The sequence below is a fragment of the Dioscorea cayenensis genome, chromosome 16, assembly GCF_009730915.1.
Source record: "Dioscorea cayenensis subsp. rotundata cultivar TDr96_F1 chromosome 16, TDr96_F1_v2_PseudoChromosome.rev07_lg8_w22 25.fasta, whole genome shotgun sequence".
Classification (NCBI taxonomy): Eukaryota; Viridiplantae; Streptophyta; class Magnoliopsida; order Dioscoreales; family Dioscoreaceae; genus Dioscorea; species Dioscorea cayenensis.
In genome coordinates this window covers 9,714,498-9,731,781 of record NC_052486.1, presented here as the reverse complement: position 1 = coordinate 9,731,781, position 17,284 = coordinate 9,714,498, and the positions used below count along the sequence as shown (strand labels likewise).

Genomic DNA, 17,284 nt, shown 5'->3' with positions numbered 1-17,284 from the left:
ATTGGTTTTAATGGAAACCAAGTTTGGACAACAAGTTTATCTACTTATAACAATAGTTCTGCGAACCAGATTTTATCCTGGTTTGGATTGTATTTGATTCATCTATAGCCTAAGGCTAAAACAACATTAGCAATAAATGTATTAAATATCAATAGTAAAATTTTTACATAACTTACATATAACTCATCTCTCTCATCTTGTGGGAGGAAACAAGATTCACCTATCTTTCTTAATTTTTTATATAATTATCTCCTTGAGATAAATCAAAGTACAAGAAAATAATGTAATTTCATGGGATCATTAAATAATGTCTTGTAATATTATACTTTAAAGAGAAATTAGACAAAACAAAATACATATTGATAATTATTAGTTGATTTAGAACAAAAACTAAAATATTTCTTTTTACAAGATATAAATGTATACAAAATTGGCTCATTGAGATGTGACATAGAAAGTAATTATCATAGTTACAAATAGACTTGCTAAAATTTCAAAAAACAAGATAAATCAGGACAAAGAAAAATAAGGGTCCTACATGCATTTGTCAGCAAGGTTGTCAGACCCGGACCGGCCCGGCCGGTTCAACCGGAAAAACCGGGAACCGGCCATGTGGCCGCCCGGTATACTCCCATCGACCCGGTATTAAAAACCCGGTAGTTATCTCGGTGACTCCGGCGGTTCAACTGAACCCGGTTGACCCGACCGGGTCAATCGGGTCACAATGTTTAATTTTTTTTACATTATTTAATAATTTATCATTATTTTTTTATTAAAAATCACAAAATCGTGTATATTTATTAATATTAATTTATAATTTATAATCAATAAATAGAATTACAATATATATATACCATAAACATACCAACAAAAATTAACATTTAAAAATAAAATATATTAATGTGTTATGTAAATACTTTCTAAAAATTTAATTTATTAAGAAAATGAAACAATAAATGAGTGTAATTTTATTATAAAAATATAAAATTAAAGTATTCTAATTAAATAAAAAATATAAGAAAATTTAAAACAAAATAAAAACTCAATTGAGATATAAGAATTAGTGAATTAAATTTCTTATTTATTTTAACAAAATCAACCAATAAACAAATAAATAAATAAATAAATAACATCGAGAGAAGTTCGATAATTATATATTAATATATTAAATTTGTAAATATTTTAAAAATGTAAAAATAAATGACATAATTAGAAAACTCTACTGTATATAAGGTCATTTATCAATTTAAATATCAAATTTGAGTATGTTTTTATAATATAATTATGGGTTTAATATTATATTTGCTTTATTATTAATTATTATTATATTTTTTTTATATTTAATTATTGACCGGTTTAACCCCTTTGCTCGACTCGGCCGAACCCATCGATCCCCTCGACCCCGGGCTTAGCTGGGTCATTGCCCGGGCCGGGTCTGACAACCTTGTTTGTCAGTGATGGCGCATATATATATATATATGCATAATTAAAATTAATTATTTATTAATATAGTATATATAGAGATATATATATATAGATATCTTATGTTTAAATATTATATTTTAGTGGTTTATTGTTAGACAATATCCATTCACATGAGGGTGACAAAAAACTTTCCAACACAAAAATAGTTTAATAGATTCTTTTCGGTGGTAACTTAATTACAACTAATATCCAAGACTTATTAACTATGAGTTTATAAATTTTGATGCTTATTATATACTATGAAAATAAGTTGGAATTTCTTTTAAAACATTATTATTTTTTATTATAAAAATTATTATATTGAGACAATCCAATAAAGTGAGGATGTGACACATATCGATTTTGAGGCAATGACCATTTAGTCTATTGGCATCGGGTCCCTAGTGAAGGGTGTTCATCTCAAGTGTCGAGCGTAGCTCCCCAAGTTCGATTCCCATCTCACGCAAGATGAGAGTACGATTCGGTAGTGAGTGTGGCTCCCCCACGTATTCATCTTCGGCTCCTAAGACTTATCGTTTTTCTCAAAAAAAAAAAAATAAAAAAACATATCAATTTTGATGAAACTTTTTAAGATCATCTTTTCATCTAACATGAGACGGTCTTCAAAATCTTAGAATTATCTCTTTGTCCATCATGAGGCAGCCTACCGAACGTTAACATGACTAAAAAATAAAAAAAAAAAAAAACAAACAAACATAGCATGGTAAAATTTTCCACCGAAGCCGACGGACGGCCGGACCCAAAGATCCTCCACGTGTCAGAAGGGCACTAGTGGAGTTGCTTTGCTCCACAACCAAAACATTTGCTATTGTCCTGCGGTTCTGCTGACCATAAACTGACAGTAGACCTCCAACTTTAGAGTGGGACCCATATTGTTAACCCCACCTGTCCAATCTCTCAGCGACTGCAACAGTGTACTGAATGTTAGGACATCGTACATGGATCCAGAAATGCCTTGCCGGCCGTGGCCTGCCGCAGGTATTGTTGAAATGACAAGAATGTCCCCAGGGGTTGCTTTTGTATCTTTTTGCTCCTGCCGGCAAGGGGATGAGACAGTTTAACACTTGGAGCTTCGGGTTGGAGTTTCCTCTGTTTTTCCTGCCGGGGTTGAAGATCACCGGGGGAGCAAGATCACGATGGGAGCCACCATGAGCTCGTGCTGTGGCAATGATGTCGATGAAGAACGGTATATTTTTCAGTCTTCTTTCTTCCTTTCCCTTCATCTTGTTTTCGTGACTCCTGTTTCTTTCTTTCATCTTCTTTTTTATTTTTGTTAATTTTTCTTTGTTATTTTTCATATACTGATAAAATCATTTTATGTTTAATATATATATATATCTCTGTTTTGTTTCATCTTTTTCTTTTGCTTATTTTGGTTCATTCATCCTTATTTCACTCTCCTGCTGTTTCATTTCGTTAATTTTTTCTTTTCTTTAATCATTTTCTTCTTCTTCCTTGAGATTGATATGTAAAACTTTCTAGTAATTTGATTTGATTTGATTTTCTTAATCATTACTTATTATCTCTTGAAACATTGATAATGAGACATATTTAGACTGAAGCTTGCTCTCTTTCAACCCTATAAAGGATGTTTTGAAGTTCAACAGACCCACTAGTTCCGCGCGTTTTAAATGTTCTTGCATGTTTCTTTGCTTTAAGAAAAGTTGAAGATATCATATAGCTTATTAACAACATTACAGATATTTTTACCTTTGCCATTCAAACATATTAGATGAAGTTTTAACTATCTTTTTAATGTGAATAAGGTTTATGGGAAGCACAGGTGCTAGCAGTACTGGTGATGGGATCAGGAGCACTTGGAAGATATTCACGTACAAAGAGCTGCATAATGCAACAAATGGATTTAGTGAAGATAACAAGCTGGGAGAAGGTGGGTTTGGAAGTGTTTACTGGGGCAAAACCTCTGATGGCCTTCAGGTATTGTTGGGAGTTTTTCTCCTTGTATTAATCTCTTATAATTTTTTTATTTTGTACAAAGGTGACAGCCGACAAAGCAAAGAACAAAAATCCCTTATAATCTTATAATCATCAAGATGAAAGATCAACAAGAGAGTTGAATTTTGAGAAATATTACTAATGCTTTTTTATTGAATATAATCCAACATTGACTTATAGGTTCAGGCGACAAACATAATGGGAATTACGAATGAAATAAACAAACCTACGTTAAATAAATAAAATTCATTTTTGCTTGCGAAACCTCACTCTCACAATACTATTTCCCACTCTTTCTTTAATTTTAGTTTATTTATCATGCTTGAACCAATTTTTAGTACATTATATTTTTTTTATTTAATAAAACTTCTTTTATAATACATACCATTATATATTACATACAAAATTTGATGATGCTTCCTGATTTTAATTTTATAAAAATATTATGACTCTGCATCCAAATCAGTTATATATTCTATTTTTATAAAATTATTATTTATTTCTTAAATATAATTGTATATCTGGTATCTAATTGGTATCTATAGTAAATGAGGTTTTATAATAAAAAAAAAGTTATAAGAATATAGTTTAATTGTATATCTGGTATCTAATTGGTATCTATAGTAAATGAGGTTTTATAATAAAAAAAAAGTTATAAGAATATAGTTTAAACCTAATTTAAAACATCAAAAATTGTTTTTTGTGAAATGTAAAATAAAATTGAACGAGTTGCAGTATATAAACTTATTTCTCATATTAAAAGTGTAAAATTATGAGAATTCACCATCTCCGAATTCTAACATGTTTTGAATTTGCATAACATTTGTGTACATCAAGATAGCTGTGAAGAAATTAAAGGCAATGAACTCAAAAGCAGAAATGGAATTTGCAGTTGAAGTTGAGGTCCTTGGAAGAGTTAGGCATAAGAACCTTCTTGGACTAAGGGGTTATTGTGCAGGCAGTGATCAAAGACTCATCGTGTATGACTACATGCCCAACCTAAGTCTTCTTTCTCATCTCCATGGCCAATTTGCTAATGAAGTACAGCTAGATTGGAAGAAACGCATGAATATCATTATTGGATCTGCTGAAGGTCTTGTGTAAGTATCTGAATATCCATGTTATACCTAATCCTTCACTGTGATGTGAGAGTCTTGTATATTAAAACACAAATAACTTCATTTTTACATCGCCAGGTACTTGCATCACGAGGTTACACCGCACATAATACATAGAGACATCAAGGCAAGCAATGTGCTTCTTGATTCAAATTTTGAGCCCTTAGTTGCAGACTTTGGGTTTGCTAAGCTCATCCCTGATGGAGTTAGTCATATGACAACCCGTGTTAAGGGCACCCTAGGTTATCTCGCACCTGAGTATGCCATGTGGGGCAAGGTTTCAGAGAGTTGTGATGTCTATAGCTTTGGCATTCTTCTTTTAGAGATAATCACTGGTCGCAAGCCAATAGAGAAACTCCCAGGTGGTGTCAAGCGAACTATCACTGAGTGGGTTGAGCCTCTTATTGCCAAGTCGAGGTTCAAGGATCTCGTGGATCCGAGACTCCGGGGTAACTTTGATGAGGCACAACTGAGGCAAACAATTAATGTAGCCGCACTTTGCGTTCAAGCTGAGCCAGAAAAGAGGTTAACAATGAAGGAAGTGGTGAACCTTCTCAAGGACTATGCGCCATCCAGATCTAAACTAAATGGGTTGAGGATGGAGAGTATCAAGTATGGTGATGATCTAATGAACATGGATCAGAATAGTGAGGATGAGAAAGAGATGGACACTGAGAGCAATGTCTATGGTGTTTTTGGGGCAATGGAGGTGCGAAAGATGACAGATCCTTACAACAATTATGGTGGTGATAGGAAGAAGATTTTACATGGATGAGAGCTCCTGTTGGAACCGATCCTTTTAAAGCTGTGTTAATTCCTCATTTGTTCTTGTGTATGTTTTGCATTTGACTTGATAAGGAAGACCAAGATGCAAATGTTTACTTCCTTTGTTCTTGTCTTGGGTATTGAGCTTTATTTTCATTTAATAACATTTATATGTGGTATGTTAGTGTAGAACGAAAGATTGTTTGCCGAAGCTTGTATAAGAAATTTAATTGTTTATTTCATTTGGGAATTTCTTTTAACTTAATTTATGTATGTTGAGCTCTTTCTTTAGTCTTAATTCTAGTTGAGGTCTGCATACGGTTCATCAAAAATATAGAAGATTAATTTTGGAATTTAAACTGTAATAGGATATACTCTCTACAAGAAATTGTAACATAACAATAGTTTATAGCCGTTAATAATAAACGTCATTAATGAATACACAATAAATATCAAGGCCATCAAATTTGAGCATCAATTATAAGAAATTGAGATGATCTCCAACACCTTGCTTCAAGCCAAACATGAGCATTTAGTGCTTGTCTATTTTACCCTACATGTTCCTAATATCCTGCGCATGTACCACAAGTGCACGGGTGTCGAAGTAATAGAGTACCCAATGAGTTGGGTAGTCGAATCCATAAGAAATGGAAGTATTAGTAGTAACTATTTATCAGTTATCTAGTCGGAATCAAGAATATGGTGAAATGAACTCCTTCACAAGAATATGAATATCACAAGCAAGTAAGGTAGAGTAGAAATGAGGGATATCTCAATCAATGAAGATGAGGTACCCAGGCAATTCTTGCCTAGGATCTAACTTTAAACGCAAGATTTACCAAGTGTTTCTAAACCGAGTTAATTGAGTCAAGGAAATCCAAGGATAATTGGTCAATCTCAACACCTCACACAACATATGACTGCAATAGGCTTCTAAGGATTTCTAAGAGTACATTCGACTCCTAAGGATAGGCTTAACCCTACCTCTAGGTGAAAGATCCCTAACCCATACAAGGTCCCGGCGGAGAAATCTCTCAATCTCACACCTCATACCAAATATGGTTGCATAAAGCCTAGAGAATACGAAGATAGAATGTACTAATCGATAGAAAGAGGGGATAATGCACTATTTATGACTCACCCTCTCAACCCTCTCAACCCTCTTCAATCTTGAAGTTCTAACTCTAATGGAGACCTCTCTCTTACTAAGGCAAACAAAGCATGCATACTAATTATTAACCATAAGATCACTAAAGACAAGAAAATAATAAGAACACAAGATTGAAACTCAATTAAACTCGGATTTAATAGAAAACACAAAGTAAATCAATACAAGAATAAGATCCTAGGTTTCACATGCCCAAAAAACCTACTAGGGTTTACCCTTCCATAGGGCAAATGACAAAAGTAAATAATGTAATGTAAATCAATGAAGACCATGGAATAAAACCCCCTTGAATTTGTGATGATGGGCTTGATGTATCGCTTCGCCAATGGCTCCCTTGATGCTATAACGAAGAAAGAATTTATCAAAGTTGGTGAAGAATGTCCCCCAAATTCTTCAAATACCTAATCTCCAAACCCTAGCATCTTTGCCTCTTAAACGCTATCAAAAAGTCCCCAAAGAATAGGGCAAAAGGGCTATTTATACTCAAAATCCACTGTCTGTCACACGCCTCCATGTGATTGTGTGAGCCTCCACCAATAATGTGGGCTGCAGAACAATACTTTGCTATAGTGCTCTTCATAAACAAAGCTCTAACACTCTTCTCTTAAGGCCCACATGGACGAGCACAAGTCCGTGTGGTAGGTTATGAGGTTTCTCATCATCTAATCATCATTGGGAAGGTTCTTGAATTCTTCACACAAGTCAGGATATGGGAAGTGCGACTGTCTTTGTGCCCTTCCAACTCACAATCTTTCTTGAATTTTCTTAGAAATTGGCACATCTCCCTATGTGTATGAGCTCCTCTTATGTCTAAATCCTTAAGTTGCACAAAAACTCCCAAAAGGTGCCTTCATAACCTATCTTTGCTTTCTTTTCTTCTCTCAAAGCCATCACAATCTATTTGCACAAATGAACATCAAATACAATTTATGAAACATAAAACATGATAAAAATGATACTCCATGCATGTAAAACACACAAAGAAATATGTTCACTCAAGCACTTATCAAGATGCTTTGTCTTGAATGAAGGAAAAAAAAATAGTTTTTAGCTAAAACCAAATCTCACATTTTATCTTCTCCTTATATACATTCTTATCTCCAATAAAAGAGGTCAATAGTAGTATTAGAGACAATGGATCAAAATGCAACTTCGGCAATCGATCCTAGGTGAATGTTCCCTTGTTTAATGGCAAACATTATAGCTCTTGCAGCCTAAGAGTGAAAACACTTCTAAGGCCACTGATAAGTGCTAAATTGATCATATTTTCTATATCATTTACACCATATTTAGCATGAAATTATACTTGTTTAGCACGCCATTAGTACAAAATTTCATTCATTTGATCATAAGGACCCTTATTTCTATTTTAGGAAGAAAAAAAATGAATTCGAAGATGTTTTGAAGCAAAATGAAACAAATTGTAAATCAGGGTTGTACCACAACTCACAATGGGCATTATGGCAACTCACAATGCCCGTTGTCTACACTTACCACTACCGTGATCAAGCTGTGGTAGCATGAGCTCACCAGTAGTAACATATAAGCCACAACAGCCTCACAATGGCTATCCTGAAATCCATAACGGGCATTGTCAAGACATATAATGCCCAAAGACATTGCCAGGACATATTCTAGTTTTCTCTATATTTTGGGAGACTCTATTGCCGAAGACCCAGATTTCTAGAGATCTGAGCGGCGGGAGATGATGTTTCTTCCATATTCCAACGGATTCAGGTAGATTTCTCAGGAGTACACCAATGAGTATCATTAGAGAAGATCGGGCGTGATAGGCATCTTCAAAGATCATCATCAGAGGGACGTGAGTGACACATGTCATTGGACAATCTTGGGATCCTCTAATCCTAATTTTCGGAGAACTATTGGAGGGAGTTAGTCTAGGAATATATTAAACACTTATTTACTCTATTTGGTCTTGTGGCTCGTTTGTTCTTTGATGTTTTGCTTGATGTGATCCATAAGAACCTAATTCGAGGGAATTGTATGTCTAGCTCCCTCGGTTATTATTTTTGAATCTTGATTGGTTAATATAAATTGTTCTAGTTTTCGTAATCATTGCATGTTGTTAATTGCTTATTATTGTTGATATGGATGAGGAGGATATACCCCCACATTGATGACACATATGCCATGATAGATCTATGCATATTCTAAGAGGTTAGGCATAGCTAGATTTTCAAATTAGGGATTAATTAACCCTTAGGCTTATGGTTTGATTGGTCTTTCCTCAAGGGATTCCCACACTTAAGACAAACATAGGAAGCTAGGATTTAAGAGATTTTCATCTTAAGTTTCTAGTGATTTAGACCAAGTAGCCATGGCTTATTGGGACTAATAGGCCTTTGAATTCCACTGGTTTGATATCCTAGAACACAATTGACATTTAATGTCTATCATAATTAATAATCAAGATAACTATAGTATATACTCCAAACTCTTTCTAAGTGCACTTAACGACATCTCCAATTGTATTGTTTAATAGTGATGTACAAGTAAACTAAAGAAAAGAGCATAAACAATTAGGCTATTGATTAAGTGAAAAAGAAGTAATAGAAACCTCTCGCTTTTATTGGGGAAATATGACCCTCTTGCTCACCCATGAGGTATAACTTGATGACTTGTACAATTGCGGCATAATGGACCAACTGTAGTATTAAATGCATACTTACATGCTCATATATTTGCATAATTTACACACCTATAAAATCGTTCGTCAGTGACGGGACTTGTAGAAGCTTGTGGAGAATAGTCTCCTAGAAACCGAAGATGAGAACCACTTGAATGAGAACAAAAAGAAAGGCACCAAAGCGCTCTTTATCATTCAACAGGCTCTCGATGAGAAGATGCTTACTAACATCTCAAAGGCGTAAATGGCTAAAGAGATGTGGGATTTGCTAAAAACGAAACACTTGGGCATCTCCAAGGTGGTGAAATGAAACTTGCCACATTAAAGTAGGAGTTCGAAATGGTGAATATGTAGAACAGGGAATCAACCAAGGACTTTGTCAACCAAGTGATGGCTATTGTCAAAAAATTAAAGGTCTAGAGGACACATTGACTGACCAAACGACTGAACAAAAAAAAAATCCTTGGAAGCTTGACAACACAATCACACCATGTTATGTCCTCTATTATAGAGGCACAAGACCTGAAAACTATTTCAGTTAAGGAGCTGAGCGGGTCCTTACAAGCATACAAGGCTCTTCTCAACATATCCACTAACTCAGCCAAAGAAAAGGCTCTTCATATATGCTCGGAGTCAACGGGTGATAAACGCCTAAATGTGTGTATTCTATACATATAATTGTCATACTATTCATGTATAAATCAATGATTCATTGCCATTTTTGTGGATTAATTGGTTTTTTTCATGTTACAGGTCTCGAGGATGTCCAGGTGAGCTTGATGACATAAAAGAGAAGGAAAATAACACCAAAAATGGTGTTTTAGAGCCCTGGGTACTATAGCATCACTGTTACAATTACTGTAGCATGAAGGAGTTAGGAAACGACAAAGGTTCATGTTTTGTTTATGGGTTTAGTGACGGTTGTGAAGATGCCCGTGAATCGGCTAAATAATATGTAGTTATTAGAGCAGTTTAATGTAGGAGTTTACTGTAGCATTTTTAGTGCAACATTTTACTGTAGCAATTCACAAAATGTTTTTCTCTGAAATCCCGAGGCTCTTATATGTTCCTTCAAACCAGTGAACCAGACCATGATGTTTTCCCGAAAAGACCTTTAAAAGTGGTTTTTAGGGTAATGATAGGGATCATCATCTTCTTGGGCCTTTTGGGCTGCCACCCCACCTTTCTCGCCAATGATTTACGACAATCTACTATGCAAAGTTTCACCAAGAGGGAGGAAAACTTCGGAGAAGGATATTGAGAGAAAGATCCAAGGCATCAAAGCATCATTTGAGGGGAGATCTCTTCAAACCTTCAAGATCTTCACCATCCAATGGGATCTAAAACTGGAGGGAGTAGTTCTTGCTTCTTTTCTTGTTTATTTGTTCTGTGGAGTTGTATGAGTGTTCCTCTTTCATGAGGAACTAACTTATTTGTGTTTCAGACATGATGAACTCTAGGGTTGCTTGTTTGTAATTTGGATGATCATCTTGTTGATGGATTGTTGGATGTTGTATTTTTTTATGGAATCTTGTAGTTTGTAGTTATTCCTATGTATTCTTTGATGTTTTGGATTGCATAAGAACTCTGTTGTTCAAATTCTAGGTTGTACTTGGATGTGTAGGATGCATCGTTGTATTAGACTCATATAGCATAAAAATGGATACATGTACCAATACACTGATCGATTCGAGTATTTGGTACCCCTCCGACCATTAGGATTGGACCTAGTAGGTATTGAGTATCAATCCTAATTGGAGATTTTCCAACACTTAATGCAATCATAGGAGAATTTGGTCAGAAGAGATTCTGAGCCAACACTTGTATGGGATTAGGGGTAATCACCAAGGGATTTGGGATTACCTACTTTAGGAATCTCTTGGCCCAACTATCATCTCAACATTTCATCTTATGTTCAGGACCTAATGACAACCTTAGGGGGATTTGTTGTCTAAATCACCCTTTCTTGTGTTTGATTCTACCCTTAAATGCCAAATTGTACATAGTAGTAGTTCAGGTTTCATTCTAGTTCTTTCTCTTTTTGTAATTACTATTCATCTTTCGAAGTGTTAGGCTAGTAAATAGATGAAAGAGGAGTAATAGTAGCTCCTTGGCTCCATGGAGTATGACCCTTGTGTCAACTACTGGGTATTTCTTAATGACGACGTGCACTTGTGGGTGTTCATATCAACAGGTGATAAGTTCTTGTGTGATATGAATGCGAAGCATTCTTTCCTTATGTTGAGCATTACTTTTCTCAGGTTTTTACATTAATATGTGTGTTTTATGTCACTTTTATCCAGGTAGGGTTGTAAAACCAAATATGAAGGAAAGAAGCCAATGTGGATCACAATGCACCGATTTTGGAGGAAATCTTGCTAAGGTTCAAACGCGAAGATATAAGTCGGGTGCGAGATGCTAGAGTGTGTGCCAACCTCCCCGTATTTGAGTTTGCACAACCATTTGGAGGGGCACAAGGGCAGTCACACTCAAGCATTCCGACTTATGCACATAGAACAATATCTCCATCAACTTATCCGTCAACGAAGAAGCAAAGCGATCCACGGCATAAGCGTGTGCCCGTTTATGTTACCTCGATGAAAAGTGGATTCGGGAGTATTTTTTGGCAGAGTAATGTAGAAGATTACTGTAGCAAAGTCTCAATTCCCATGATGACAAGACCATCTGCACGCATACACGAGGGGGTTCAGTAAAGCTCAATAAAACAAAAACAACTCGAGTATACAAAAGATAGAGCAATGAATACATCTCGAGACAACAAAATGAAAATAAACTCAGAAGGAAAATCCTTTCTGAGTATACAAATCCAAAAAATAAAAATGCAGAAAAATAAAAATGCGAAAAATTTAAGAAAAAAAGAAGGTAAAGACGCCTCAAGTGTCGGGTGTCAATAGCTAGTACATCCGTTTCGCTTGTCTGGTGAAGATGACGCTGGTCTGTCAAAAATAAATGAAGATTGGCAAAGAAAAGAGAAAGAGAAGCTTACCGACAAAAATGAGAATGAAAGACTAGAAAAGCGGCCGGAAAAACTCAATTAACAACGCTCTAAAATGACGGTGAGAGGTCAGGAGAGAGCAAGGATATGTTCTCAAAACGTATGAGGGTGAAAAGATGACGAAACCCGAAAAGATTTTAAAGAAAACCTGCGGTTCTAGCATTTCTGTACATCCACACGGGCGTGTGGAAACTACCCACGCCCGTGTGCCCGATCCATAGGGCAGACGCACGCCCCTGTGGACTCTCCATGCAACCAAGAAAATTCTCTAAGACCCACACCCGTGCGAAAATTCCACACGGGCGTGGACATTCACAGGACCAACTCACAGGGGCAAACGCACGCCCTTGTGTCTTCTCGGGATGGAGAGATCCTCTGCAGAGATTCGCACTGGCGTGCGAAAATTACCCACGCCCGTGCGATTTTCACAAGGTCACCCACAGGGGCGAGTCCACACCCCTCTGTGCTCTCAGGATAATCTGCCTAACTCTGCAGGAATTCACACGCCCGTGCGGAAATTACCCACGGGCGTGTGATAGTCGCATGGTCGTTCACAAGGGCAGCCGCACGCCCCTGTGCCTTCTCTGGATGAGCTCAGAGTGCAAATCCACGGGCGTGCAGAAATTCCACACGCCCGTGAGTCTTCACTGGATGCCTTAGAAAAACCTGCAGGCTTTGCAAAAAGTTTCTAAACATGTTTACACACTCAGAGCCTGCCTAATATGCAAGTTTTACCAGTGAAAAACATGAGAAATAGCAATGGCATGAAAGAATCAAAACACCAACACTCAAGCTCTTATTCATGCAAACACTAAACTAAAAACTAGGAAAACAGTAATTGCTTGGGTTGCCTCCCAAGAAACGCTTGTTTTACGTCACTTAGCTTGACGTACCTCTTCTTTACCTTATGGGGGCTTGAAAAGAGTGTGTTCCTCCCGACTAGATATTGCATAGCTGCTTCCTTTAAACCAAAAATCTACTTGCCGGGGTGGAATATTTGTTGAAGAGTTCAACCATCTTACCTTTGGCCTCCAAGGAAACAATTTGGGTTGGAAATTGTCCAAGCTTAGCATAGGTGGGTCATTGGATGGCTTCAATCTCCTACCCACATCTTCTTCAAAACCCAAAAACTCTTTCTTGCAATTTATGAGTTGATTAATCACAAAGAGAGATGCTTGCTTCATTACCTTAGGATTTGCGTCTTCTTCCATTTCAACTTGAAAGCAATATGTCTTCACCAACTCTCCTTGCACCATTTCTTGCTCACAAACATACTGTCCACTCAAACACTTATCACATTGAATGAACGGTTCTTCTTGTATCCTCTCAATCTCGACAACATCATACTCGTTCCGCCCCACTTCTTCATTGTCATTCACTACCACATCTTCTCTATAAGGAACTTGACTTGCTTGCTCAAATACTTGTTGTTCCCTGGAGAGTGTGTCAAGTATCCCTCCTAGTTGATGCTCAAGATTTTTATAGGAGGCTTCATGACATCTTCGTGTGGTCTCCATATTTTGGACGCAGACATCGGATGCTTCAATAAAGTTAGCTAATACTCTTTGTAACTGAAATGCATCCTCTCCGAGTATCTCACCCGTTTGACATTCTTCTTGAGGTGCCTCCCAATGTTGTTCACCATTATCCCATAATACATTTGGGTATCCCACTTCAATTGGATGATATGCGTTGTAACATGGAATGTTTTGTGGTCGTGAAGTAACAATTCTATCAACTTTTTTACTGAGAGCTTCGAACTGCAAATATAGAGCAACGACTGGGTCAATCATCATTTAAAATCCTTGCAAGAAAAAGTAAGACATGACAAAAGAAAACAAATGAGAATGATGGAAGAATAAGAAAGTGTGAAATAATTTTTTTTTTTAAGAACAAATCAGAACGGTGATAGAGAAGAGATGTGAAATAGAATGAAGGGTAAATAGCTAAGAAAACAAAGTGCAAAGTATCTCTAAACGCCTACTCTCCAGCAACGGCGCCAAAAACTTGACAAGGTCCCCTTACGTATATCTCGCAAGTGCACGGGTTTGTCGAAGTAATAATCCCGGGTGAGCGGGGTCGAATCCACAGGGATTAGGGAGTAAAGACACTTAATTCGATTCTTAGCTATGTGGAGTATCAACAATGATAAGTGTGATAATGATTCAATTCTCAACAATTAAGCAACAAGTAAGAGAGCAAAAGTAAGGAGGAGGTAAGGCAATCGATAAAGATGGGGTACTCAGATGATGCTTCACCTAGGATAATCGCTTCAAGTGGAAGAACTCTCTATTATGATTCCTATTCAATGCAATGGTGAGTCGTGGAAATCCTTACATACATAGTCCCAAATCTAAGGTCAACAATGCCTAACTCTATTCATGTCCCGTAGGAGAGATTAAATAACCTCTCAACCTCGCACTTGAATAAAGTTGCAATGAGCTCTAGGGATTCCAAGTGATAAATCGCTTCCTAATTATAGACCTAACCCTTTGGTCTAGGCGGAAGGTCCCTAGCCACAATTAAGCCCTAGATACTAAGATCACCTCAACGCTTCACTCCATTGCACGCGCAATTAGGCCCCAGTGGAGGTTTATCCCTTAGACCATTCACTCTATTATGGCCGCGAAGAACTCAAGGAACGGAGGTAGAATCTATCACGTCGGAGGGGAAAGGGGACGCTCCTGTACCTCTCGACTCACCCTCTCAACCCTCTCTAACCTAGCTTTGTCTAACGCTCGTGGTGTGTCACTCACTCACAAGGTTACCAACAAGAACTCTCAACCCTAGTGTCACTCTAGGGGAAATGTTCATACAATCAAGCATTCAAGGTTGGAACTCACAATAAACATCAATTTATTGAAAGCATAATAAAGAAGTTCAATGAAATGAATACATCCTAAGGTTCACAATCACCCAAGTACCCACTAGGGGTTTAGCTCTCCATGGAGCTAAGTACAATCAAAGAAATCGAATGTAAAAGCAATAAATCCATAGAGAAACCCCCTCGTTGGTCGTGTCGATGGTCTTGTGGAGAGTCCTCTACTCGTCGCAAGGGATCCTTTGTCCGGCCTAGGATACACCTCGCCGGATCGATGCCGATGAAAGCTATCCCAATAACCTTCTTCCCAATGACGTGCGATGTCGGAGCGATAGAATCTCCCCAAAACCCTAGCCAATACCCCTCAAAACAATAGCCAAAGCCCTCTCTCAAGTTGGGGAAAAGATGGAGAAAAAAATACCGAAATCGGGGCTGAATCGGCTTTAAATAGGGTTGGAATCGGGCGACTCCACGGGCGTGGACGGTACACTCGCCCGTGCGGAATTTCCACACGCCCGTGTGGATTCTCTGAAACTTCAATTTTTGGCCTACTACAGTACTATGCCAAAAATACTCCCGAATCCACTTTTCATCGAGGTAACATAAACGGGCACACATTTATGCCGTGGATCGCTTTACTTCTTCAATGACGGATAAGTTGATGGAGATCTTGTTCTATGTGCATAAGTCAGAATGCTTGAGTGTGACTGTCCTTGTGCCCCTCCAAATGATTGTGCAAACTCAAATACAGGGAGGTTAGCACACACTCTAGCATCTCGCACCAGACTTATATCTTCGCGTTTGAACCTTAGCAAGATTTCCTCCAAAATCAGTGCATTGTGATCCACATTGGCTTCTTTCCTTCATAATTGGTTTCACAACCCTACCTGCATAAAAGTAACATAAAAACACACATATTAATGTAAAAACCCGAGAAAAGTAATGCTCAACATAAGGAAAGAATGCTTCGCATTCATATCACACAAGCACTTATCAACAGGACGTGGAGATAACTAGAGACAAGGAGGCCGAGGACGAGGGAGGAGCTCGTTTAATGTTCAAGGAAGAGGCAGAGGAAGAGGGGGCTCTTAGGAAGTTCTAAGTCCCAATGATGGCAACAATGAACACATGTTACAGAAAAAAAACATGCAATACTATAAATGTAAGAAATACTGGCAGATCAAGACCCACTGCTGGTATAATAAAAAATTGGTGAATGTTACTGAAGAACTAGTGCAGAGCCACCTCTTCATGGATAGTGGAGGGCCAACTGAGGTGATAGACCATATCTAGTTGGTCGACAGTGGGGCCTCATTTCACATGACAGGAATCTAAAGTCTGTTTTAGGAGTTGAAGTAAACAATAAAGGAAATGATGAGACTTATAGATGAAAATAAGCTTCAAGTAGAGGGTGTTGGCACAGTAGCATTTGATACAAGCTCCGACAAGGTACATTAATTGACGTAAAGTAGATTCGCACAAGTGTCTGAGTCAATCGAAGTAATACATGCAAAAGTAAATCGGATTCATAGAGACTAGATAGTAGAATTATTAACAATATCTTTGTTAGCTAATTAAAACACGAATGAAAATTACTTTTGGAATTAAAAAATGACACACCCCTTGCCTGTGTGTACATGATAAGTGCTTGTGTGATAAGAATGCTAAGTATTCTTTCCTTATAATGAGCATTACTTTTATCGAGTTTTACAACGCCCCTTGCCTATGTCCCGCAAGTGCACAGGTTTGTCAAAGTAATAAAATCCCAGGTGAGTAGGTATCGTATCTATAGGGAATAGGGAGTAAAAATACTTAAATTGTTTCTTAACTAAGTGAAATATGAATAGTGATTTGTGTGATAAGATGTAATGCAAACAGAAGTAAAAGGGACAAGAGAGAGAGAGAGAGAGAGAGCAAGTAAAGGAGAGGTAAGGCAATCGATATAAATGGGGTACTCGGATATTGATCCACCTAGGATAATCATTTCAAGTGCAAAAACCCTCTATTATGCTTCCTAACTAATGCATTAATGAGTCGTGGAGATCGTTTAATACATGGTCCCAAATCTAAGGTCAACCATGCCTAACCCTATACATGTCCCGGGGGAGAAATTGAACAATCTCTCAACCTCGCACTCGTATAGAATTGCAATGAGTTCTAGGGATTCCAAGTGATAAATCTTCTTCCTATATGTAGACCTAACCCTTTGGTCCAGGCGGAAGGTCCCTAGCAACAATTAAGCCCTAGATGCTAAAATCACTTCAACGCTTCACTCCATTGCACTCGCAACTAAGCCCTAGCAGAAGGC

At 37.4% G+C, this 17,284-nt stretch overlaps 1 protein-coding gene across 1 annotated transcript; it reads left to right on the top strand.

Moving 5' to 3' along the window:
• Window positions 1–2,554: 2,554 nt before the first annotated feature.
• On the top strand, window positions 2,555–5,566 carry LOC120279437 (PTI1-like tyrosine-protein kinase At3g15890). Its single transcript, XM_039286373.1, has 4 exons — window positions 2,555–2,671; window positions 3,252–3,423; window positions 4,279–4,541; window positions 4,638–5,566. The coding sequence occupies exons 1-4, from the start codon at window positions 2,622–2,624 to the stop codon at window positions 5,332–5,334; spliced, it is 1,182 nt and encodes a 393-aa protein (XP_039142307.1). The 5' UTR covers window positions 2,555–2,621; the 3' UTR covers window positions 5,335–5,566.
• The last annotated feature ends 11,718 nt before the right edge of the window (window positions 5,567–17,284 follow it).